Source organism: Bombina bombina, chromosome 11 (genome assembly GCF_027579735.1).
Source record: "Bombina bombina isolate aBomBom1 chromosome 11, aBomBom1.pri, whole genome shotgun sequence".
Classification (NCBI taxonomy): domain Eukaryota; kingdom Metazoa; phylum Chordata; class Amphibia; order Anura; family Bombinatoridae; genus Bombina; species Bombina bombina.
Window position 1 is genome coordinate 32,249,893 of NC_069509.1, and position 14,516 is coordinate 32,264,408.

A 14,516-nucleotide genomic window follows, 5' to 3' on the forward strand; every position below is an offset into this window, starting at 1 on the left:
GAATCCTATCAGCCAATCGGAATTGAGGGGACGCCATCTTGGATGACGTCCCTTAAAGGAGCCGTCATTCGTCGTAGTCCGTCGGTGAAGAAGGTGGTTCCGCGTCGGCGGAAGGAAGATTGAAGACCCGGCTTGGAAGATGACTTCGCCCGGATAGAAGACCTCTTCAGCGCCTCTTTGAAGATGACATCGGCCGGATCGAAGACTTCTTCAGCGCCGCCTGGATGATGACTTCATCGGATGGAAGATTTCTTCAGCGCCGCTTGGAGGATTAACTTCTTCCGCTCCGGATGTCCTCTTCAGTTCCATCGGTGGCTCGGCTGAGTGAAGACGACTCAAGGTAGGATGATCTTCAGGGGATTAGTGTTAGGTTTTTGTAAGGGGGGTTTGGGTTAGATTAGGGGTATGTGGGTGGTGGGTTTTAATGTTGGGGGGGGGGTTGTATTTTTCTTTTACAGGCAAAAGAGCTGAACTTTTTGGGGCATGCCCCCACAAATGGCCCTTTTAAGGGCTGGTAAGGTAAAAGAGCTTTGAAATTTATGTAATTTAGAATAGGGTAGGGATTTTTTTTATTTTGGGGGGGTTTGTTATTTTATTAGGGGGCTTAGATTAGGTGTAAGTAGCTTAAAATTGTTGTAATATTTTTAACATGTTTGTAACTTAATTTTTTATTTTTTGTAACTTAGCTTTTTTTATTTTTTGTACTTTAGTTAGTTTATGTAATTGTATTTCATTGTAGTTCTTTGTAGGTAGTTTATTTAGTTAATTTAATGATAGTGTAGTATTAGGTTTAATTGTAACTTAAGTTAGGATTTATTTTACAGGTAATTTTGTATTTCTTTTAGCTAGGTAGTTATTAAATAGTTAATAACTATTTAATAACTATTCTAACTAGCTAAAATAAATACAAAGTTACCTGTAAAATAAATATAAATCCTAAGATAGCTATAATATAATTATTAATTACATTGTAGCTATCTTAGGGTTTATTTTACAGGTAAGTATTTATTTTTAAATAGGAATAATTTATTAAAGTATAGTGTAGTGTTAGGTGTAATTGTAACTTAGGTTAGGATTTATTTCACAGGTACATTTCTCTTTATTTTAGCTAGGTAAGCTATTAAATAGTTAATAACTATTTAATAGCTATTGTACATGGTTAAAATAAATTGAAAGGTACCTGTAAAATAAAAAAAAATCCTAAGATAGCTAGAATATAATTATTATTTATATTGTAGCTATATTAGGGTTTATTTTAAAGGTAAGTATTTAGTTTTAAATAGGATTCATTTAGTTAATAAGAGTTAATTTATTTAGATTTATTTAATTAATATTTAAGTTAGGGGGCGTTAGGGTTAGGGTTAGGTTTAGGGGTTAATCATTTTATTACAGTGGCGGCGGCATAGTGGGGGGCAGGATAGGGGTTAATAAATTTATTATAGTTGCGGTGGGCTCCGGGAGCGGCGGTTTAGGGGTTAATATGTATAGAGTAGCTTGCGGTGGGCTCCGGGAGCGGCGGTTTAGGGGGTAATAACTTTATTTAGTTGCGGCGGTGTAGGGGGGGTCAGATTAGTGGTGTTTAGACTCGGGGTACATGTTAGGGTGTTAGGTGTAGACAGCTCCCATAGGAATCAATGGGATGTCTGTCAGCAGCGAACTTGTACTTTCGCTATGGTCAGACTCCCATTGATTCCTATGGGATCCGCCGCCTCCAGGCTGGCGCTTTGAAAACCAGGTACGCTGGGCCGTAAAACTGCTGATCGTACCTGCTAGTTTTTTGATAGCTAGCAAAAGTAGTGAGAATGTGCCGCACTTGTGTGCGGAACATCTGGAGTGACGTAAGAATCGATCTGTGTCGGACTGAGTCCGGCGGATCGAAGCTGACGTCACAAAATTCTACTTTTGCCGGTCTCGAGCCTTTGATAACTAAGGCGTATCAGCCTCGCCACAAATACGCTGCGGAATACGCAGCGTATTTGAGGTTGACGGCTTGATAACTACCCCCCTTAGAAGTGTTTCCCTCATATTGTTGTTTTCTCCCTTCATCAAGACACGATGGGGGCTACTTATCAAGCCGTCTACTTTTCTGGCTTCGCCGGTCCAATACGTCCGCCTAAGCTCGCCTACCTTCGCCGCCGCGGACCTTGAATACGTTCGCCTAAGTTATCAAATAAAGCTGTCAAAAAGCCGCGGGGCGATGAGCAGCGGACTGTGACAGTTATCACTCATCCGATCTCGCTGCCCTTCGGCTTTTTCCCAGCTTTATTGCTAGCCTGTCACTAAGCACTCACACTAAACTACACTGTTCTACCCCCTATACCGGCGCCCCCGGAGGCCCCCGCAACTAAATAAAGTTACTAACCCCTAAACCGCCGCTCCTAGACCCCGCCGCAAGTCTTATAAATGTATTAACCCCTAAACCGCCGCTCCCGGACACCGCTGCCACCTACATTATACCTAGTAACCCCTATCCTGCCCCCCCTACACCGTCGCCCTCTATTATAAAATTATTAACCCCTATCCTGCTGATCCCGCACCTCTCCGCAACTAAATAAATAGTTTAACCCCTAAACCGCCGCTCCATGAACCCGCCGCAACCTATAATAAATTTATTAACCCCTATCCTGCCCCCCACTACGCCGCCGCCACTGTAATAAAATGATTAACCCCTAAACCTAAGTCTAACCCTAACGCCCCCCTAACTTAAATATTAATTAAATAAATCTAAATAAATTAACTCTTATTAACTAAATGAATCCTATTTAAAACTAAATACTTACCTTTAAAATAAACCCTAATATAGCTACAATATAAATAATAATTATATTCTAGCTATCTTAGGATTTATATTTATTTTACAGGTACCTTTCAATTTATTTTAACCATGTACAATAGCTATTAAATAGTTATTAACTATTTAATAGCTTACCTAGCTAAAATAAAGAGAAATGTACCTGTGAAATAAATCCTAACCTAAGTTACAATTACACCTAACACTACACTATACTTTAATAAATTATTCCTATTTAAAAATAAATACTTACCTGTAAAATAAACCCTAAGATAGCTACAATATAATTAATAATTATATTATAGCTATCTTAGGATTTATATTTATTTTACAGGTAACTTTGTATTTATTTTAGCTAGTTAGAATAGTTATTAAATAGTTATTAACTATTTAATAACTACCTAGCTAAAAGAAATACAAAATTACCTGTAAAATAAATCCTAGCTTAAGTTACAATTAAACCTAATACTACACTATCATTACATTAATTAAATAAATTAACTACAAATAACTACAATGAAATACAATTACATAAACTAACTAAAGTACAAAAAATAAAAAAAGCTAAGTTACAAAAAATAAAAAATTAAGTTACAAACATGTTAAAAATATTACTACAATTTTAAGCTACTTACACCTAATCTAAGCCCCCTAATAAAATAACAAACCCCCCCAAAATAAAAAAAATCCCTACCCTATTCTAAATTACATAAATTTCAAAGCTCTTTTACCTTACCAGCCCTTAAAAGGGCCATTTGTGGGGGCATGCCCCAAAAAGTTCAGCTCTTTTGCCTGTAAAATAAAAATACAACCCCCCCCCCAACATTAAAACCCACCACCCACATACCCCTAATCTAACCCAAACCCCCCTTACAAAAACCTAACACTAATCCCCTGAAGATCATCCTACCTTGAGTCGTCTTCACTCAGCCGAGCCACCGATGGAACTGAAGAGGACATCCGGAGCGGAAGAAGTTAATCCTCCAAGCGGCGCTGAAGAAATCTTCCATCCGATGAAGTCATCATCCAGGCGGCGCTGAAGAAGTCTTCGATCCGGCCGATGTCATCTTCAAAGAGGCGCTGAAGAGGTCTTCTATCCGGGCGAAGTCATCTTCCAAGCCGGGTCTTCAATCTTCCTTCCGCCGACGCGGAACCACCTTCTTCACCGACGGACTACGACGAATGACGGCTCCTTTAAGGGACGTCATCCAAGATGGCGTCCCCTCAATTCCGATTGGCTGATAGGATTCTATCAGCCAATCGGAATTAAGGTAGGAAAATCTGATTGGCTGATGGAATCAGCCAATCAGATTGAGCTCGCATTCTATTGGCTGTTCCGATCAGCCAATAGAATGCGAGCTCAATCTGATTGGCTGATTGGATCAGCCAATCGGATTGAACTTGAATCTGATTGGCTGATTCCATCAGCCAATCAGATTTTCCTACCTTAATTCCGATTGGCTGATAGAATCCTATCAGCCAATCGGAATTGAGGGGACGCCATCTTGGATGACGTCCCTTAAAGGAGCCGTCATTCGTCGTAGTCCGTCGGTGAAGAAGGTGGTTCCGCGTCGGCGGAAGGAAGATTGAAGACCCGGCTTGGAAGATGACTTCGCCCGGATAGAAGACCTCTTCAGCGCCTCTTTGAAGATGACATCGGCCGGATCGAAGACTTCTTCAGCGCCGCCTGGATGATGACTTCATCGGATGGAAGATTTCTTCAGCGCCGCTTGGAGGATTAACTTCTTCCGCTCCGGATGTCCTCTTCAGTTCCATCGGTGGCTCGGCTGAGTGAAGACGACTCAAGGTAGGATGATCTTCAGGGGATTAGTGTTAGGTTTTTGTAAGGGGGGTTTGGGTTAGATTAGGGGTATGTGGGTGGTGGGTTTTAATGTTGGGGGGGGGGTTGTATTTTTCTTTTACAGGCAAAAGAGCTGAACTTTTTGGGGCATGCCCCCACAAATGGCCCTTTTAAGGGCTGGTAAGGTAAAAGAGCTTTGAAATTTATGTAATTTAGAATAGGGTAGGGATTTTTTTTATTTTGGGGGGGTTTGTTATTTTATTAGGGGGCTTAGATTAGGTGTAAGTAGCTTAAAATTGTTGTAATATTTTTAACATGTTTGTAACTTAATTTTTTATTTTTTGTAACTTAGCTTTTTTTATTTTTTGTACTTTAGTTAGTTTATGTAATTGTATTTCATTGTAGTTCTTTGTAGGTAGTTTATTTAGTTAATTTAATGATAGTGTAGTATTAGGTTTAATTGTAACTTAAGTTAGGATTTATTTTACAGGTAATTTTGTATTTCTTTTAGCTAGGTAGTTATTAAATAGTTAATAACTATTTAATAACTATTCTAACTAGCTAAAATAAATACAAAGTTACCTGTAAAATAAATATAAATCCTAAGATAGCTATAATATAATTATTAATTACATTGTAGCTATCTTAGGGTTTATTTTACAGGTAAGTATTTATTTTTAAATAGGAATAATTTATTAAAGTATAGTGTAGTGTTAGGTGTAATTGTAACTTAGGTTAGGATTTATTTCACAGGTACATTTCTCTTTATTTTAGCTAGGTAAGCTATTAAATAGTTAATAACTATTTAATAGCTATTGTACATGGTTAAAATAAATTGAAAGGTACCTGTAAAATAAAAAAAAATCCTAAGATAGCTAGAATATAATTATTATTTATATTGTAGCTATATTAGGGTTTATTTTAAAGGTAAGTATTTAGTTTTAAATAGGATTCATTTAGTTAATAAGAGTTAATTTATTTAGATTTATTTAATTAATATTTAAGTTAGGGGGCGTTAGGGTTAGGGTTAGGTTTAGGGGTTAATCATTTTATTACAGTGGCGGCGGCATAGTGGGGGGCAGGATAGGGGTTAATAAATTTATTATAGGTGGCGACGGTGTAGGGGGGGCAGGATAGGGGTTAATAAATGTATTATAGGTGGCGACGGTGTAGGGGGGGCAGGATAGGGGTTAATACATTTATTATAGTTGCGGTGGGCTCCGGGAGCGGCGGTTTAGGGGTTAATATGTATAGAGTAGCTTGCGGTGGGCTCCGGGAGCGGCGGTTTAGGGGGTAATAACTTTATTTAGTTGCGGCGGTGTAGGGGGGGTCAGATTAGTGGTGTTTAGACTCGGGGTACATGTTAGGGTGTTAGGTGTAGACAGCTCCCATAGGAATCAATGGGATGTCTGTCAGCAGCGAACTTGTACTTTCGCTATGGTCAGACTCCCATTGATTCCTATGGGATCCGCCGCCTCCAGGCTGGCGCTTTGAAAACCAGGTACGCTGGGCCGTAAAACTGCTGATCGTACCTGCTAGTTTTTTGATAGCTAGCAAAAGTAGTGAGAATGTGCCGCACTTGTGTGCGGAACATCTGGAGTGACGTAAGAATCGATCTGTGTCGGACTGAGTCCGGCGGATCGAAGCTGACGTCACAAAATTCTACTTTTGCCGGTCTCGAGCCTTTGATAACTAAGGCGTATCAGCCTCGCCACAAATACGCTGCGGAATACGCAGCGTATTTGAGGTTGACGGCTTGATAACTACCCCCCACCTTATTAAGATCACACTAACATGCACTCTCAGAATAAAACGTAGTACTTTTACACTCCATTTGATAAAGGTTCAGCAACTGAACCGAAACGTCATGGAACTGTAGCATTTTTTTTTACGAAATTATTAAAGGGTAGCTTTTATCTGGAGAGTGTATGCCGGTGTTTTCTTAATACGGATGGATGGCCTAAGGAGTCAATATATATATATATATATATGCACACTTTCTATTTTCAATATAGTAATTTTCATATCTTTAGAAGAATGTCTCTATTACCTCTTCTAGGTCTTTTTACTTGAGTGATTTGAAACTTCATCTGTGAGATATATAGCCTGCCTTAATAAAATGATTAGTCTCTAGATCCTCAACATTTTAATTCCTTATTAATTACAGATTTATGTTCATTCATGCTTATTTATCCTCTAATATGATCTGTGAGTTGTGAGCATTTAATTAAATAGATTACAAAATATGTATTACAGCTAAAGGGCTAGATTACAAGTGGCATGCTATTTTGCGCTCTAGCACACGTGTCAACTTCACAAAAGGAAGGCTTTTTGCGCAATTCAGCTTGCACACATATAACAAGTTGTATATTTATGTATATATGTCTGTAAATAAATATATATATATATATATATATATATATAAATACATGAATACATATGTGAACACATATAAATATATATATATATATATTCATACATACGTATACATATTTAGACGTGTATATATGCATGTCTATGTTAAAGCCCTTTGTCTGCATTTTTTTTCTAACACCTGAAACCTCATATCTTTCAGCCCTTATAACTTGATCATATTTCCCAACTTTTCTTCTATAAAATATTAATTTTTTACTATTTCTTAAAGGATTAGAAAAGTAAGTTTACGTTATATATTCAAAACACTTTTACCATTTTATCTCAATATAATAAAAAAATTCATCTTACATTGTTTTGAAAACGAAGCCTGTATAACATTATTAATCACTTTTATTTTTTGCATTCTGACGTTTATAAGACAGCCCACATTTAGGGGCTGTCCAAGTAGACGTTTATAACTCCCACGATCAACTGGTGATTTGCATATTCTGTGCGTTCCCTGACGCATGTTCAATTCTTGATGCCATGTAACATAAAAAATATTTTAATAATTCACTCAATGCTCGTTTCTCTAGGGGTGATTCAAATGCACTTACCCCAAAAGCTAAATAAACGATCACGCTGATGCTGCGTCTACGGCTCTGCATAAACTGCGGTCACGTAACCGCAATATAAGTGACAATGGCTAGGATTCCCTGCTTTCAATACAATGCGCATGCGTGTTCGATTCTGGCATTGCGGCTACATACACGCTTAAAGGAGAATACGCAAGAGGAGCACTCAGGTTTCTCACCGTGATTGGCTAATGCAAATTAGCCTCACGGTGGGTTGGAAAAATTTCAGATTTGCAAGCAAGATAGGGGCGAAACAAAAAAAAATAACAGCACAAGTTATTTGAAGACTTACTGATTATAGGCTTAACTATAGAATACATTATTAATTAAAATTGACTTTACTATCCCTTTCATATATATTTATTGCTGATTTTTTTATCTGCCCCTCCAGGTCATCTGATCCAAAGATCACAACTCACACACAGGAATTCTCTGAGCAGATTCATAGTTCAGAAAACAAATTGATGGAAATTCTTCAGATGAATTTTGATGGATGGTTGAATGACTTGAGATCTGAATGCATAGTAACTACTGAAGAATGTGATGCAGTGATTAATAGAGATGACATCAAAAGCAAAATAAAACTATTAATAAAAATCATACTTCAGAAGGATGAACATATCTGCAAAAAATTTTATATTCTTCTATGCAAAGATCATGGTAGGCTTTATAATGCTATTACTTTTGTTTTGGTCAATAGTTTACATAAAAACATTCTGGGCTAGATTACAAGTTGAACGAAAATTTATCGCGCCCCCGATGTGGCTGGTTGTTGCTACTGCAAGCTCGCGGTAGCAAATAGTGCTAATAAAATTACCAGAGATCAGATCTCTGGTTAATTTTATAAATGTGCCCCAAATGCCCCCAAAATACAGTGTTATTTTTCTTTTTTTCTTGTTTTTTAAATGTAGCTTTTTTTTTCTTTTCTTTTTTAAGAAAACTACACTTAGCAGTTTTTGAGGGCTAAAATCAACGTTTTGGGGTGTTAGAAAAAAAAATGGTCTGAAAGATTGCTTTACATTGTGGTCTATGGGAACTGTGTGTTTCCAGTAAATATATCTTAATATGCTTATATACATATATATATTTATGTGTTAATATGTGTTTATGCACATATTAACACATAAAAATATGTAATTAATCAGTTACATAAATATTTACATTTTGCTGCCATTATTGCGCTACTTACCCCCTTCGCTGAGCGAGGTTCTCATGCCGTGAGAAACTGCATGAGAACGAAGCTCCCATTGGAGGCTATGGAAGAGTGCTCGCGTTCGCATTGCGCTTTACTTCTAATACCAGCGCACTTTAGTTGGTATTACTCAGTGGAGCGCTAATATCGCTTGTGCTCATGCAATATTTAGCGCTTCACTCGTAATCTAGCCCTCAGTATATCATCATCTGTAAATCATATACAAAACAAAGAAAAATCTACAAATAGAAAAAAAAATTCTACGTATCACTAAAATTAATGTAAAAAAAATACCAGAGAAACAGTAATCTCCCATATAATATGCAACATATGTTTTGTCTTTTTCTCTAGATCAGACAAATAAAGATTCACAAGTTTTTCATCAAGAAAAAAACTTTGGAAATACAGATATAAAAGAAGTTAATTCTTATGAAGAACTTCATAAAGGTGTTTATGAGAGCATTTATGTTTTTTTATCTGTATAATGTGTATTTGTTATGGATAAACACTGCATTGCACACTAAAACTAATATGAAAGAAAAGGATAACTCAAGCAAGCATGTGTGTTGTGTATACTTAATATTTTGTCTTTGTGAAATGTAACATATATTTTAAATACAAAAAATAAGAATGCTTGCATGCAATGAGGGACCCTCCTTATTCACACACTCCTCCTCACACATACCCACATCCACCTACAGTTCATCAAAACAACACAAAAAGAGAAAAAAGGAAGAAGGAAATAAATACAACCCCCAAGGCGTCCCGAGGGGGGAAAAAATTACTGGCATCACCTATTCACAGAGTCACTTTAATGTGTATACACCCCAGTTGTAATCCAGTATTTTCAGAGTGGTGGTAATAATTACCATATGTCAACACTCCCAAACTTGATAGTCCAAGTATGTTGTAAGAACTCCTGTAACGTAACTTGATTCAATCTTTGGCCATTAATAAGTATAGACACATCTGTGTCCTGTCGTGCGTGAGTCAGTATAACACTGTCGCCCTGGAACATCAAAGTTTATGTGTGGCAGTGTATGGTAATCCAAACATACATTATGGACGTATAAGCTTCTGCTCACTCAGACCACCAATTCCCACACTGAGCCCACAATTCAAAAGTATGCATGAGTTCAATATCCAGTACTTGTGGTTAAGAATGTTCATCTGTGTCTCTGGGTTGGTGTCCGTGAGTACTCCGTAAATGTCTGTGCTGTATTTTGTCCGTGTATGTCGATATAACAGACCTTACTGCCACACTCTTCAACAGTGTCTCAGCATCTCAGCTATCCGGCACAAAACAAGTAATGGCGTCACACAGTCTCCGAAGTGCATTTTCAGGGCTCTGTCCTTTGTCAAGGAGTACTCCTACTCCATACTAATAATTACCACCACTCTGAAAATACTGGATTACAACTGGGGTGTATACACATTAAAGTGACTCTGTGAATAGGTGTTGCCAGTCATGTATTTCCCCCTTGGGTTGCCTTGGGGGTTGTATTTATTTCCTTCTTTCTTTTTTCTCTTCTTGTGTTGTTTTGATTAACTGTTTAGGTGGATGTGGGTATGTGTGAGGTGGAGAGTGTGAATAAGGAGGGTCCCTCATTGCATGCAAGCATTCTTAGTATTGTAGCCAGACTGCTACATGATTCAGTTCCAATGAATTAAATATATATTCATTTCAGTGCTGAGAGTATTTGTTTTTTTGTATTTAAGAGGGTGGTTAGACTACATCCTATTCCGGGCATGTCTTACATATTTATTATCAATTAGAGGTAGTGCTGTGACTCTTTGAATGCCATATATTTTAAATATATATATATATTTTTGCTTAATAGCTTTAAATAAAGCACATGAACATATTACCATTTAGTCAAACACTAACATTTATTGCTTTTTACATACTTGTGTGGACCTAGGCAAGTCCTGCTGTAATTTACATACTGACATAAACACTGGGGGAAACCAGATGTGGACTCCTTGCCCGGTGTGCTTAAAGAAATATGGCTGCACCTCACTTACGGGGCCCATAGGAGGCCGAAACGATCGTCTGGGGTTGTCATGTTCCTTGTTCAGAGGAGAATTGCCTGGTATTTCGGGGCTGGACTGACATTACTTGGCAGGATCAGACTGATATACTACTGGAAAGTTTTCCTCTGTGATAAGCACAACTGGGCTAAAAGAGGCTGCTCCTGGGTTGTAAAATCGCCATAGAACTAGCTGTTGTTCGTTCCAGGTAGAGCGCTTCTTTCTTCGTATGCAGACATACACACAACTGTTACATACTTAGAATGAAGATAGGGAGAAAGAAGTACTTTATGGCACACTTACTACTTACAGTTGAGGATTATGCCAAACAATAGGAAGGGGGGAGGAAGGGGGGAGGACTTCAAATAAAATTTAACTTTTAATATTGTTAAAAAAAAAACTAAGACACACATTAAAATGTGTGTCTTAATTTTTATTTAACAATATTAAAAGTTAAATTTTATTTTAAGTCCTCCCCCCTTTCCCCTTCATATTGTTTGGCATAATCCTCAACTGTAAGTAGTAAGTGTGCCATAAAGTATTTATTTCTCCCTATCTTCATTCTAAGTACTTTATCAGTATTAGGCACTGCCTTTTGCAATTACTTATGGCTAGATTACGAGTTGTGCGTTAAGGTAAAAAAGCAGCGTTAACAGGTCCTAACGCTGCTTTCTCACTACCGCTGCTATTATGAGTCTTGTAGGTTTAGGGGCCCTGCACACTTTTTTGGCCTTACTGCAAACTGACTTACGTAAACTTCGTAAACCCTTTTTTCTATGGGACTTCCATAGCGCTGGTATTACGAGTTTGTCCTGGGAGGCCAAAAGTGAGCGGTACACCTTCTACCGCCAAGATCCTTAATGCATTCTATATACACACAGAGAGAAATGCACTCACAGGAACGAACAACCAGCTCAATACCATTGTTAGCCTGTTCTATGGCGATTTACCACCTGGGTGCAACTTCTTTTAGCCCAGCAATGCTTTTCACAGAGTAGAACTCTCCTGTAGTATATCAGTCTGATCCCGCCTATTACGGTCAGTCCAGCGCCGAAATACCAGGCAATTCCTCTCTGAACAAGGAACAAAGCAACCCCAGATGATCGTTTCGGCCTTCATTGGGCCTCGTCAGAGAGGTGTAGCAGTATTCCTCTAAGCACACTGAGCAAGGAGTCCACGTCTGGTTTCCCCTTTTTCCCATAGGGAGACTAAATACACACAGAGAGAAATGCACTCACAGGAACGAACAACCAGCTCAATACCATTGTTAGCCTGTTCTATGGCGATTTACCACCTGGGTGCAACTTCTTTTAGCCCAGCAATGCTTTTCACAGAGTAGAACTCTCCTGTAGTATATCAGTCTGATCCCGCCTATTACGGTCAGTCCAGCGCCGAAATACCAGGCAATTCCTCTCTGAACAAGGAACAAAGCAACCCCAGACGATCGTTTCGGCCTTCATTGGGCCTCGTCAGTGAGGTGTAGCAGTATTCCTCTAAGCACACTGAGCAAGGAGTCCACGTCTGGTTTCCCCTTTTTCCCATAGGGAGACTAAATACACACAGAGAGAAATGCACTCACAGGAACGAACAACCAGCTCAATACCATTGTTAGCCTGTTCTATGGCGATTTACCAACGCATTCTATAGTCAGTAGTTATGAGTTTTACACTACAACGCTGTAGCATAAAACTCATAACTAAAGTGCTAAAAAGTACACTAACACCCATAAACTACCTATTAACCCCTAAACCGAGGCCTTCTGCATCGCAAACACTATAATAAAATTATTAACCCCTAATCTGCCGCTCCGGACATCGCCACCACTATAATAAACATATTAACCCCTAAACCACCGCACTCTCGCCTCGCAAACACTAGTTAAATAATATTAACCACTAATCTCCCCCCTAACATCGCCGCCACCTACATTATATTTATTAACCCCTAATCTGCCGCCCCCAACATTGCCGCCAATATATTAAATTTATTAACCCCTAAACCTAAGTCTAACCCTAACACCCCCTAATTCAAATATAATTTAAATAAATCTAAATAAAATTACTATCATTAACTACATTATTCCTATTTAAAACTAAATACTTACCTATAAAATAAACCCTAAGCTAGCTACAATATAACTAATAGTTACATTGTATCTAGCTTAGGGTTTATTTTTATTTTACAGGCAAGTTTGTATTTATTTTAACTAGGTAGAATAGTTACTAAATAGTTATTAACTATTTACTAACTACCTAGCTAAAATAAATACAAAGTTACATGTAAAATAAAACTTAACCTATGTTACACTAACACCTAACACTACACTATAATTAAATTAATTACCTACATTAAATACAATTAAATAAATTAAATTAAATTAGCTAAATCACAAAAAAAACACTAAATTACAGAAAATAAAAAACAAATTACAAGATATTTAAACTAATTACACTTAATCTAATTGCCCTATCAAAATAAAAAAAGCCCCCCCAAAATAAAAAAAACCCTATCCTAAACTAAACTACCAATAGCCCTTAAATGGGACTTTTGCAGGGCATTGCCCCAAAGAAATCAGCTCTTTTTCCTGTAAAAAAAATACAAACAACCCCCCCAACAGTAAAACCCACCACCCACACAACCAACACCCCAAATAAAATACTAACTAAAAAAACCTAAGCTCCCCATTGCCCTGAAAAGGGCATTTGGATGGGCATTGCCCTTAAAAGGGCATTTAGCTCTACTGCAGGTCCAAAGCCCTAACCTAAAAAATAAACCCACCCAATACACCCTTAAAAAAATCCTAACACTAACCCCCGAAGAATTACTTACCGGGAGAAGTCTTCATCCAAGCGGCAAGATGTCCTCAACGAAGCTGGCAGAAGTGGTCCTCCAGATGGGCAGAAGTTTTCATCCAGACGGCATCTTCTATCTTCATCCTTCCAGCGCGGAGCGGCTCCATCTTCAAGACATCCGACGCGGAGCATCCTCTTCAAACGACGGCTTCTTCGTAATTAATATCTCTTTAAGTGACCGTCGTCATCCAAGATGGTGTCCCTTAGATTCCGATTGGCTGATATAATTCTATCAGCCAATCGGAATTAAGGTAGAAAAAAATGCCAGCTCAATCCTATTGGTTGATTGCATCAGCCAATAGGATTTTTTCTACCTTAATTCCGATTGGCTGATAGAATTCTATCAGCCAATCAGAATCTAAGGGACGCCATCTTGGATGACGTCACTTAAAGAGATATTCATTACGAAGAAGCAGTCGTTTGAAGAGGATGCTCCACGTCGGATGTCTTGAAGATGGAGCCGCTCCGTGCCGGAAGGATGAAGATAGAAGTTGACGTCTGGATGAAGACTTCTGCCCGTCTGGAGGACCACTTCTGCCCGTCTGGAGGACCACTTCTGCCGGCTTCATTGAGGACATCTTGATGCTTGGATGAAGACTTCTACCGGTAAGTGAATCTTCGGGTGTTAGTGTTAGGATTTTTTTAAGGGTGTATTGGGTGGGTTTATTTTTTAGGTTAGGGCTTTGGGCCTGCAATAGAGCTAAATGCCCTTTTAAGGGCAATGCCCATCCAAATGCCCTTTTCAGGGCAATGGGGAGCTTAGGTTTTTTTAGTTAGTATTTTATTTGGGGGGTTGGTTGTGTGGGTGGTGGGTTTTACTGTTGGGGGGGTGTTTGTATTTTTTTTCAGGTAAAAGAGC

At 38.3% G+C, this 14,516-nt stretch overlaps 1 protein-coding gene across 1 annotated transcript in view; it reads left to right on the forward strand.

The window, feature by feature from the left end:
- LOC128642230 (interferon-induced very large GTPase 1) overlaps positions 1-14,516 on the forward strand; it is a 283,353-nt gene that overhangs the window by 213,005 nt on the left and 55,832 nt on the right. Inside the window, exons 3-4 of the mRNA XM_053694927.1 lie at positions 7,974-8,242; positions 9,126-9,221. Of these exons, the coding sequence (XP_053550902.1) occupies positions 7,974-8,242; positions 9,126-9,221 (365 nt within the window). The remainder of the gene's footprint in view (positions 1-7,973; positions 8,243-9,125; positions 9,222-14,516) is intronic.